Source organism: Oryctolagus cuniculus, chromosome 3, assembly GCF_051225735.1.
Source record: "Oryctolagus cuniculus isolate XC-2025 breed Fujian yellow rabbit chromosome 3, ASM5122573v1, whole genome shotgun sequence".
Lineage (NCBI taxonomy): Eukaryota > Metazoa > Chordata > Mammalia > Lagomorpha > Leporidae > Oryctolagus > Oryctolagus cuniculus.
Genome location: NC_142869.1, coordinates 39,344,795 through 39,357,476, shown reverse-complemented (window position 1 = coordinate 39,357,476; position 12,682 = coordinate 39,344,795). Strand labels below are relative to the sequence as shown.

At 44.5% G+C, this 12,682-nt stretch overlaps 1 protein-coding gene across 4 annotated transcripts in view; it reads left to right on the top strand.

The window, feature by feature from the left end:
* AOX3 (aldehyde oxidase 3) overlaps nt 1-12,682 on the top strand; it is a 129,424-nt gene that overhangs the window by 104,205 nt on the left and 12,537 nt on the right. For all 4 annotated transcript variants that reach the window (XM_089328024.1, XM_089328022.1, XM_089328025.1 and 1 more), the window contains 1 exon segment: nt 6,710-6,898. In XM_089328024.1, coding sequence (XP_089184150.1) covers nt 6,710-6,898 — 189 coding nt within the window.

The following is a 12,682-nucleotide window of genomic DNA, read 5'->3' as shown; positions in this document are numbered from 1 at the left end:
CTGCCTGCAATGTTGCTGACCCTACTTGGCTGTCCCCTCAGCAGCAGTGGTCACTTTGGAAGCTGGGCTGAGTGCAGGGCTTTTCAGCTTAGAGCGAGCAAGGTCTGTGGCTTGGACCTAGAGCCCTTCGACTCAAGGGCAGGTCCATTTCCAGGGACCCAACTCTCGGCTGGCAGAGCTGCCAGTGATATCAGAAACAACCTCCTAAAATCTCTACAGGAATGTGGCCCCTGAAAGTTCCCCAGAAGCACCATCTGGGGTGCCACATATGCTACCGGAATTTGGGGTGCCATACGGTATCACCATATGCTTATTAATGAATCTCCAATATTAATAAGCCCGAGAGGGTTCTTGCCTTATATTTAGAGAGGAATTCTAAATACCATCATAAATTAACAAGGCAACATGGTACATTTTAGGCTTTTATTTAGTGCGAAAGGTGCATAGGAAAGTGAGGGCTTTAGTTCTTGTAAACAGAAGGGAAAATCTGGAAACCAAGGTCGCATCCATACCACGCAGAGAGCAGGCCAAAAGCCACGTGCAGCCAGCACCTTGAGCTGCTACCCACCGCTTATCACCAGCAGCAAAGCAGAGGCAGAGCGCCTTTTGGGACGCTCCTTGCCTTTTATGTATTTTTCACAGGGGAGTGGCTTGTGGGCAGGTGGGCGCTCAGGTATGGTCAGGTAGAGCATGATGTCACACGGGGGTGTGGCAAGGGTTTCAGGTAGGGTGTGAGATCACACAGGGGCGTGGTCTTCCAGCTCACAAACCTAATGGGTTTTAGCCTGTCTACTTCACCAGGGCTCTTCAAAGCTGACTTCTGCTGAAGCCCTGGCTTTCCACGTTGAAAGCCACTGCAGCGGACTGGCCTGCTGGGTCCCCTCGGTGGCAGATCACTGGTAAAGCACCCACTGATTGGCCTGCCGCCCATCTTTACATTGTTTCTGCAGCCCAGCTTCCCCTTCCTCCTGGTTTTCGTCAATGCAGGAAACCCTTAAGAGAATGCAAGTCAAGGGGGTGCTCTGACCCTAATCTTTGGTGGCCTAAACTAGAAATCTGTAGTCACAGACATGTTCTGAAAGTGGTTTTCTTTGAGGTAGACCATGTCCATGAGGAAAGCTATGTCAAAATGATGACCACCTTATTCATGAAATTTTAAATCATTAGTAACTCTCTCCCTTGGTCTGGCTTTAAAAAAAGGGAGGTTTTGCCTGTTTACTGTGCCCATGGCAAAGTAATCTAGTTGTGGAATCATAATTTAAGCTCTCATTTTGGCTATGCTATTATTACAGAAAAGTGTTAGCCATCCCTTTTATAAGGTCCAAAGATCAAACTGTACATTCTCGAGAGTTCTTCAGAATAGAATTATATTTCCTATCTTGAAGAGAATAGAAAAAGGAGGGAACAAGTCAGGCTTCCCAGATTGCTTACTGACAATAACAATATCAAATGAAGACTTTCAATTTTAACTGTTAAATAACAACTTATGAACAGATTTTCCTGAAGGTCTAATGCCTTCTATAAAATTAAAGGCAAGAGTGCACATATTTGGAAGCATTGCTTAAATATCTAAAACAAGTGTAACTTGTTTGACCAGCAAACCCACGTACAAACATGCCAACAAATTTAAAACATCTGTTACAGAAATTTAGGTCACCCGAGCCATAAAAGATATCATCAATTAACTTAGCATTTTGAATTTGAGCAATATTTTTATCTATAAGCCAATTAAAATAGATCTCTTAATAAATTTCCCATGTAGACATATAATATGTGTACATGTGTAACATAACATACATGATAGAACAATAAAGCAGGTTCAGTAACAGTTTCCTAAAATCTTTTGCTTTTTTTAAAATTACCATCAATAGATTAGAATTACTTTCTGTTCTTAGTAACTTGAATTAATCTAAGTTGGAACCTGTAGTACATTAGTGGCTGTATTTGTTCACAAAACTGTCCCAAAGTATTGAACACAGTAGAAGTCAAGGGGAAAGAGGTCATTTGGAACCTAAAAGGACACATTTAAACACAGAACCAACAATGTTTTAACTTCTATGAGCAGTAAATATGATTTTTAGGGTTTGGAGAATACAAAACTGTGGATGACAAAGGCTTCAAATAGCCATGTTAAAATTATAAACTCATTAACCAACAAGAATAAGCACTTGCTTGTTCCACATGGTATTTTTGAAAGCACCTGTAGGATTTTATAAAACATTTAACCCTTTTAGGCCTCTGGGCCTTTTTCATTAAAATAATCATCATGTTTAATAAGAACACGAGATCGGGGCCAGCACTGTGGTGTAGTCGGTAAAGCCACCGCCTGCAGTGCCTGCATCCCATATGGGTGCCAGTTTGAGTCCAGGCTGCCCCATTTCTGATCCAGCTCTCTGCTGTGGCCTGGGAAAGCAGAAGATAGTCCAAGTCCTTGGGCCCCTGCACCCATGTGGGAGACCTGGAAGAAGCTCCTGGTTCCTCTCTTTCTCTCTCTCTCTCTCTCTCTTTCTCTCTGTGTGTGTGTGTGTGACTCTGACTTTCAAATAAATAAATAAATATAAAAAAAAGAGAACACAAGATAATTAGACTTTTTAATTTTTGGCCATTTGTATCAGTAGCATTTTGCATTTTTTTAAAAGATTTATTTATTTACTTGAAAGTTAGAATTATACAAAGAGAGAGAGAGAGGTCTTCCATATGCTGGTTCACTCCCCAGTTGGCTGCAATGACTGGAACTGTGCCAATCTGAAGCCAGGAGCCAGGAGCTTCTTTCAGGTCTCCCTAGCAGGTGCAGGGACCCAAAGACTTGGGCCATCTTCTATTGCTTTCCCAGACCATAGCAAAGAGCTGGACCATAACAAAATTTAGCACCACTTCACATCTTCACAAGACCTTCAATATAATCTAAATAGCTGTATTAGTTGGTATCTCTACAAGATGAGAGATATATCCTTTGATATTTCCGGGGACTCAACTGGAAATATCGAAGTCCAAGAATTTGGAACTTTGTGGGGAGCAACCCGGACTAGACTAAGTTACTGGAATTAAGACTTATTCTATGCATCTGCTCTCCCACAATATGGCGCTGGGAGAGGAGAAAACAGCTTCTACGCAGCTGCCTCTTGCCAACTTGAGTGATGACCTCCAGGAGCTGATCCTGCTCCTGATTGGAGGAGAGCAGCATACTCGGCGTGTGGGCAGCCGAGTTGGGATTGGCGGAGGAGGACTATAAAGGAGGAGAGAGACAACATGCACCAGGAACATCTAAGAGGAACATCTAAGAGGAACACCTGTGCAGCCCCCGAGAGAGCCGGCCGGCAGTGTGCCGCTCCCCTGCAGAAGTGGGGAAAGTGGCCAGGGGGAACCGCCCTTCCACGGAGGTGGAAGGGACAGTAGCCAACCCGGGAAGAACCAGCAGCAAACCCGGGGAGGGCCGAGCAGACGAAAGAACAGCGCAGGGTCCTGTGTCGTTCCTCCACGAAGAGGGGGAGCGACAGAACTTTGATTTTTTTTTAATACCTGTCAAGGATGCAAAAAAGGCTTAAAATACCTGATTGAAATAGGATCCCTTAACATCATGTCATGATATAGGCCAAATTTGATCATTGATACAAAGTTACTCAAATGCTTTAAATAAGCATATATTTAGACAACCCATAGCTCGTAACAAAAACTCAGCTGTTTTTAAACAATTAGAATTTAACAGAGACGTTAAGAGAACACAATAGATTACTTCAACAGAACACAAAATCTGTCTTTGGTCATCCCAAGAATCAAAAGTACAATCTTAAATATGACTTGGAACAATTTTAACAGAGTCAGAACTAGGGAAGAGAAAATAGCTTACTGGAACTGGCTAGAAAACTGGACAGAGAATCACCAGTTAAACAAAACTATTGAAATGAGATGCTGCAGGTTTTTTTAAAAGATTTATTTTTATTTATTTGAAAGTCAGAGTTACACAGAGAGATGAGAGGCAGAGAGAGAGAGAGAGAGGTCTTCCATCTGATGGCCACAATGGCCGGAGCTGCCCCGATCGTAAGCCAGGAGCCAGGAGCTTCTTCCAGGTCTCCCATGTGGGTGCAGGGGCCCAAGGACTTGGGCCATCCTCTACTGCTTTCCCGGGCCATAGCAGAGAGCTGAATTGTAAGTTGAGCATCCGGGTCTTGAACTGGTGCCCAACACTTCAGGCCAGGGCATTAACCTGCTGCGCCACAGTGCCTGCCCCAAGGTGCTGCAGTTTTCAAACAGATCTTTAACACTATTCCAGAATATTTACTAAGATATATGCATTACAAAAACCTCAATGCTTTAACAGAGGATCAGATTGTAATTCTATGTCAAATAGACTAATAGCTTTTGCTTTCTATCTACTGATTTCTTTGATTTGCATTTTGAAATCTCTAAATCAAGACAACATTTCCTAAACAAGATAACACATCAAATTTCAAGCTTAGTTATTTCTTTTTTTTTTTTTTTTTTTTTTTTTTTGACAGGCAGAGTGGACAGTGAGAGAGAGAGACAGAGAGAAAGGTCTTTCTTTGCCATTGGTTCACCCTCCAATGGCCGCCGTGGCCAGCGTGCTGCGGCCGGCGCACCGCGCTGATCCGAAGCCAGGAGCCAGGTGCTTCTCCTGGTCTCCCATGGGATGCAGGGCCCAAGCACTTGGGCCATCCTCCACTGCCTTCCCAGGCCACAGCAGAGAGCTGGCCTAGAAGAGGGGCAACCGGGACAGAATCCGGCGCCCGACCGGGACTAGAACCCGGTGTGCCAGTGCCGCAAGGTGGAGGATTAGCCTAGTGAGCTGCGGCGCCGGCAAGCTTAGTTATTTCTAAGTGGTGTTGAACTATTTTCATATGGACAATTTATGAAAACACGTTAGTAAATCCAAATAGTTTTTCCATAGACTACAAGGTACTAAGATTACCTAAGTTTACATTTAGATACATTTATTTCATTTGCTTTACCCAATTTACGTTTGGTGATTACACCTAAATGACTGAAGATGCTGATATGATATCATACTTCTATCTGAATTAAGATCAAAGTTACATTTATATCAAATTCTGGGGCTGGCGCTGTGGCGCAGCAGGTTAACACCCTGGCCTGAAGTGCTGACATCCCATATGGGCACTGGTTCTAGTCCAGGCTGCTCCTCTTCCAATCCAGCTCTCTGCTATGGCCTAGGAAAGCAGTAGAAGATGGCCCAAGTCCCTGGGTCCCTGCACCCCCATGGGAGACCCAGAAGAAGCTCCTGGCTCCTGGCTTTGGATCAGCTCAGTTACAGCCGTTGCGGCCATCTGGGGAGTGAACCAGCAGATGGAAGACTTTCTCTCTCTCTCTCTCTCTCTCTCTCTGTAACTCTGTCTTTCAAATAAATAAAATAGATCTTTAAAACATATATATATATATATATATATTAAATTCTACTCCTTTTTATAAAACTCTAGGTATAAATCAGTGACATTAAAACCAGAGATTGCAAAATCCACCTTAGGGGGGCTATAATAGGCATTGATACCCATTGCTATCAGAAACCTGTTAAACCAAGTTGTAAAACAAGTTTGGCAAGTTACAAAGCAATATTTTTAAGGGCAGTGATCTTCCTAGATTCAGAGGAGAGAAATTTCTTTAAACCCGATGTTCAGTTATAGTTGAACCAAATTCTATTTACCAAAGACATCATTTTAGATTCTAATTGAATTTGAGTCTAGTTTTCCTTTTACACAAAGAAAAAATTACCTTAGGCCATTGATGCCTAGTCAGCAGCCAGCTACTTGGGACTGCCTCTGAAACCACAGGTTTAGCAGCTGGGAGATGGGTCTCAGGGGCTCCTGTAGGCTAGGAACCCATGTGCCAGGGACAAGAAGCCCAGTTTTATCTGTTTTAACAATCAAATCCAGGCATGTTCATAAAATCAACCTAGAAATAGGAAACCTAGGAAAGTTACTGCTTGTATCTGGAAGTCTAATATGGAGAACTGGGGGGACCTGGACTCTAGGGGATTAAGTCGTCCAAGAAAGCAAGCGCTGGGGCCAGATGTTGTGCACAGAGTGGAGCCTGTGTGGGATGCCTGCTTCTGACCCAGCTTCCTGCTAATGTGCCCAGACAGGCAGCAGCTGATGGCTCAAGTACTTTAGTGCCTGTCACCCATGCGGGAGACCCATATGGAGCTCCTGGCTCCTGATTTTGGCCTGATGTCTGTCAGTCTCTCTTTTTCCCTCCATCCCTTTCTTAAATCTTAAAGAAATTGGCCGGCGTTGCGGCTCACTAGGCTAATCCTCCACAGCGCCGGCACTCCGGGTTCTGTCCCGGTTGCTCCTCTTCCAGTCCAGCTCTCTGCTGTGGCCCGGAAAGGCAGTGGAGGATGGCCCAAGTGCTTGGGCCTTGTACCCGCATGGGAGACCAGAAGGAGGCTCCTGGCTCTTGGCTCCTGGCTCCTGGCTTCAGATCAGCACAGCGAGCCAGCTGTAGTGGCCATTTAGTAGGTGAACCAACGGAAGGAAGACCTTTCTCTCTCTATCTCTCTCTCTCTGTCTAACTCTGCCTGTCAAAAATAAATAAATAAATAAATAAATAAATAAAAATAAAAATTTAAAAAATCTTAAAGAAATTAAATAAACAAATAAATAAGTAAATAATCCTTATATAAATCTTAAATTCTTAGCACGGCATGAAGAATTGAGATTCGTTTCTTTCTGTGTCTCAGATTGAAGGGGCCTTTACTCAAGGTGTTGGACTTTACACCCTGGAGGAACTAAAATACTCTCCCGAGGGAGTCCTACACACCCGTGGTCCAGAGCAGTACCAAATCCCTTCGGTTACTGATATCCCAGAGGAGCTGCATGTGTCCCTGCTGACAACAACACAAAACCCAAAAGCAATCTACTCCTCCAAGGTAAGCAGCTACCATCAGCCTTCAGGTCATTTGTCACCTGTACACATTCTTTTTAATGGATGAATGGGTGGATGGGTGGGCCAATCTATGGGTCTAGCAGGACAAAAAATCATATTGGGAATTCACTGAGAATAAAGCCAAAAGGGATGCAGAAGTCAAAAACAGAAGAGAGAACACAGAAGGAAAATGACATTAACATGATGCCAGGGTAGGAAGGGATGACCTACAACTCCTATCTGCCAAGTGTTGCCCTTAAAGCTATTTCTAACATCCATTTCATGTCCAAAAACTCTTGGGGTCTTTTGATAAGGCACAGAAGCCATATTGATACCCTTGGCAGAATCTTGGGGCCTTTGTTGTCTTTGACTGCTTGCCAATAACAGAGCCCTTGACCACACATTTCTAAGCCTTGCCCAGAGGGCTGCTTGTGAGCCAAGGCTTAAATAAAACAAAATGATAAATGTGACTCAAAAAGTTCACAGCCCCTTGGAATTGCATCCCCCTGATCCCTCAACAGCGGTGACCAGGAGGCACCAGGACCACCAGAGGCCAAGCGGCAAGAAGTGATTTGCTCTCTTCTTATGGCCAATGACAGCCCACTCACAAGACCCAAAATCTTTCCAGATTTTGGTTTTACTCAACCTCTTGGTCTCAAATACATCAAATGGGTTATTTTTCCAGAGTTTCAGGCAAAATATCAAATACCAAAATTAAATTCATCTATAGGCCTACTAGAAAAGGAGGGCAAAGTATTTCAAGATAGAGCACATAGCACTTTTCACAAGATATTCTTATCCAATATTAGGCTGAGCCACAAAAACATGTGAATGTAGTAAACAATTTTTGACCTATAAATATGGTATGTTTATATGGTTCAATCTCAAGGTGAGGAGATACTGGGAAGTACATCTGACAGAGCCCAATCCTGGAAATGAGGAAACACCAACCAAGGTAGAACCACCTTCAGAGCGCCATGGAAGTGGGGAGCAAATGCTAATCAAAGACTCCTTACACCCACACTGCCTCATAGTAGAAATCCCTTTTGCTTGAACACTGTTAAGTGCCCCTTATGAAAAGTCCGTCAAAACTGCCCAAACTCTGTATTTTCAACAGCCTACTCTGAGCTCTGGGGAAGTTTTGCAACTAGATAAGATTACATGACTAGAATAGACAGCTATAAAGAACAAAGGGAAAGTATGGGGACAACCTGTAAACCTGCACTTTCTCCCTGGCCCTTGACCTAGAAACACTTAGTGCCCTTCCCTAAAACAGGGTCTTGAAGTGTCCACAATCCAATGAACTCCTTCATTCCCAATTAATCAGTATATGTCTGAAAAGAAAAACATCAAAACCAAAAAGTACCCCTTGAATATAGTCGAAAGTCAATTCCAGCAACAATATAGACACATGTGCACACATTTAAACTGTGAGTCTTCCCAGTGGAACAAGTTAGCTACTTAGTCCTTCAATTAATGAACAGCATGGACCTCAGTTCTCAGAAAATATTATCAGTCTGTCTGTAGCCTTCCTAATGAAGAGTGAGATTCTTCCCTAGGAAAGTTTTAACTAGTACACACTACACATGCATGCGTTGCAAATACACATGCACTCACCATGTAAAACTTTCTGTTCACAATTCTCAACACAGATCATTGTAGATAGCCATGTTATGAGTTTTAAACGCCTCGAAACTCCCTGACTTCCTGCCCCCAAAGTCACAAACGTTGGCTTGTAAATAAACTTAATTTCCCTTTGGAGCAACAACCACAAGCCACGACGCTGAATATTGTTAGTGACATTGGCATCACAGAAAGATGCCTTTGCGTGTGCTGGGGATAAGAAGGGTGGTCCTCCGGAAAGCTAGAGCGTAATCCTCATCCAAGGCCATCCAGGATGAGGAGAGCTCCTTGAGGGCAAGGTCCCCAGCCCTCTGTCCTCAGCCTAGTGGGAGGAGGAGTCAGAGGAGGCGAACAGTGAACCCCAGAGAAAGAGAGCAGCAACCTTCTCCCAAGAGAGGAGGCCCAGTCCCGCCTCAAACCTCTGTGGCCTCCCTCCCATCATGAGCAGCGCCAGCCTTCTCACTCCTCCCCGCTGCAGACCAAAGAGCACTTGGGATGGCAGCAAGGGAGCATTTCAATCAGACAGTCTGAGCTTGAGCTTGACTTCCTTTGCTGGCCGTTATAAAGCCCTTCTCATTGAAATGCTCTTGCAGTGAAAGCGGTAGTCAATAAACCAGCCTTAGCCCTTGACGTGTCATAGTCGCCATGCTCCCTCCTTTGGAGGGCAGTGCAGTTAAGGAGGTGTGTGAATTTCCCTTTGTCTACAGAACATGGGCTCCCTCTTTCTGAACCTTTAGCCATGTCTCATCGCAGCTTTCTGGGGCTGGCTTAGCTCTGCCCTCAGTTGTACAATGCCCACTGAGGACCTAGGAGGCTGAGAGATCCCACCCACTCTTGGACCACATGATGCCATGGCTCACCTAAACTGCCATAAATCTCAAAACAAGGCTTCAAGAACTCGTCTCACAGTCAGTTTGTCTGGATTATATCCTGATCCACGCTGGAGATTCTGGAAGTCTCAGCAGTGAGCCGGCAGTGGGGCTGCTCATCTTTCTGGGGGAGCAAGTGAACCAACAGATGGTGTTCTTGAATTCCTTTAACTTTGTGCAGCCTCCACACCAACAGCAAGGAGAAGGCCTCATGGCAGGAATGTCTCCTATCTGCTCAAACAGAGAGATGTCATTCTGTTAAACTCACTCACACTGGTAGACAAGGAAGAGTTTTCAACACCACCATCACTAACTGCTCAGTCAAAAAATGCACTAAGTTCTATTCACAACACGACAGTGCCTACTAAGGGCCTTGCCTCCTGAAGCCACCCTCCCTAGTGAGAGGGCTGCCCCAGCATTCCGAAGAGTGGAACCTACGCCTGGAGGGAGCAATGCCAGGGCACCCCTCCCAGCCAAGCTCGGGATGCTGAGGCACAAAGTTCACCCTGTATTCTTAGCGCTCCCCTCTCCATTCTTCCGCCAACCCCAGTATGATGCACAAGGGAATCCTCTACGTGTCCTTGGTCCCTTCCTTGGGTGCATCTCTGGATCTCTTATTTCAAGGCAAGCTCATAGATGTCACCACACATGCGCTGTCACCCAGTCTGTAATATAATCAATGCTTTGGGTGGGTGGATGATTGGATTTGTCATTTTACCTGTCTCTCCTGGACCCTTACTCAACTCCCTGCTGTCTAAAGCTAACTACAGTCCCCTTGCTCAGGAACTTCTGAGGGGGTCATTTCCTCTATTGAAGGGAGCTGAGAGTTTAATTCAGTCACCTAAATGTCAAAACGGGCTGAGATCTGGGGTTCCATGTAAGTATGAGTGGAGTGTAGAGGCAAATAGTCCCTGGAAGACTTAATATTCCATTCTATTTTTCTTTTTTTCTTTAAGATTTATTTATTTATTTGAAAGTCAGAGTTACACAGAGAGAAAGAGAGGCAGAGAGGAAAGGTCTTCCATCTGCTGGATCACTCCCCAGACGGTCGCAATGGCCGGAGCTGCGCCGATCCGAAGTCAGGAGCCAGGAGCTTCCTCTGGGTCTCCCACGCGGGTGCAGGGGCCCAAGGACTTGGCCCATCTTCCACTGCTTTCCCAGGCTATAGCAAAGAGCTGGGTCAGAAGTTGAGCAGCCTGGAATAGAACTGGCGCTTGTTATGGGATGCTGGCGCTTCAGGCCAGGGTGTTAACCTGCTGCACCACAGCGTCAGCCCCTCCATTCTATTTTTCATCTTCTTTTAAGCTCTGATTTATTGGCATGGCCAAATTAAGATCCTCATCCTGATCTCAATTATAGCTCCACATGTATTGGCAAAAAGTGGCTTGAGTTCACAACAGCCTTTCAGTGACAACACTGTTCAATAATATCACCCTCTTTATCTACAGAATTAGTCATTGTTCATGCTATGGCAACCACTGACCCACACATAGAGATGAAGTGCTGAAATGGGAAATGTTAATAAGGCCAAGGTCATGGTTCTCCAAGCCACAGTCCATTTCAGATTATTATCTCTAGATGACATTTCACTTAGAGAGGTTGATATGATTTATGACCTACTCAACTTCTCAACACTGTCATCTGCCTTCTACTCTAACCAACTGTCCTCAAAGTCCCCAGTGATCTCTGTGCTGGTGGATACAGTGGACCCTCTTTAGCCTTTAACCTTCTTGACCTCTCAGCAAATTCATCACAGTTGCTCACTCTCTCTGTCTTAAAATACTCTCTTTCCGGAGCTCCAGTGCCGTTTCGCCTCCTGAAGTCCCCACTCTGTCTATGCTTGTTTATTGTTACTGCAGATTCCTTCTTTTTTCTGCTCATCCCTTAAATGCTGATGTTCTTGGGCTCCATCCTGTACCTCTTTGGTTTTCATTTTATAGGCATTCCTCAAATAGTCTTATCCATTAGTAAATAACTATGTACGTTTTGAGGGCAAGGCCTAGGTCACCCACCCTTTATCCTTACTCCTAGAGCAGTAGCTAGATATAGGATACATATAATAAATATTTGATAGGCAGATTATGGTAAAAAAAAGAGAAACTTTTGAAAAATACTACTCTGAAGTGCCCATTTCCTATATCTAGGCAAAAGGTAATTCTAGTAGTTTATCTCATGAGCAAGCTAGGGGGATGCATATCCACCTTCTTCAGCCCTAACAAGATCATGACCTTAAATTCATTCCATGGCAAGTATCAGAGAATCTTTCGTTTTGTCACAATTGGAATCTTTTGTTTTCATTTACATTTTTTCTTTTTTGAAAAGATTTATTTTATTTATTTAAGGCAGAGAGACAGACAGAGGGACAGACCAAGAGAGAAAGAATCTTCCATCCTCTGTTTCACTTTCCAGATGGCCACAATGGCCAGTGCTGGCTCAGGATGAAGCCAGCAGCCTGGACCTCCATCTGGGTCTCTCATGTGGGTGGCAGGGGCCCAAGTACCTGGGCCCTTTTCTGCTTTCCTAGGTGCACTAACAGGAAGTTGGATCAGAAGTGGAGCAGCTGGTTCTTAAACCGTTGCTCTGGTATGGGATGCTGGCATTGCAGGCTGCAGCTTAACCTCCTGAACCACAACACCAGCCTCATGTTTTTTATTCAATTAAACAGAATTCCTCAAAATAAAATATTAAACAGGTCACAATATATGTTGTCAGAATATATGTTCATAGCATCAGAATAATGTTTCAGGAAATTGCATAGTTCCACATGAAATGGGTCCCAGCTGTTATAGACTAGGTAACATCCTATGGAGTTCTGTGAAACTGTTACAAGCTGGGCTGCCACACATACTGCTTGAGCCTATGAAGGTGACCCACAACCTTAGTATTCTACCTCCTCCAGGGGGTTTACAAGAGTCAGCTGGACACCCATCCCAGATCACAGAATTCAGGGTAATACAACCTCTTTTAAAATGGTTGAGCCCAGGGCCAGCATTGTGGTATAGTCAGTTAACCCTCCACTTGTGGTGCTATAGTGGGGGATGGCCCCAGTTCTTGGGCCCCTGCACCCACATGGGAGACCTGGAAGAGGCTCCTGGCTCCTGGCTTCAGATCCGCCTGGCTCCAGCTATTGCAGCCATTTGTGGAGAGAATCAGAGGATGCAAGACCTCTTTTTCTGTCTCTCCCTCTGTCTGTAACTCTGCCCCTCAAATAAATAAATAAAAATCTTTTTAAAAAATGATTGAGGGCTTTGAAAACCCTGGGATAATCTATCTGGATGACGGTAACTTGGGAGAGT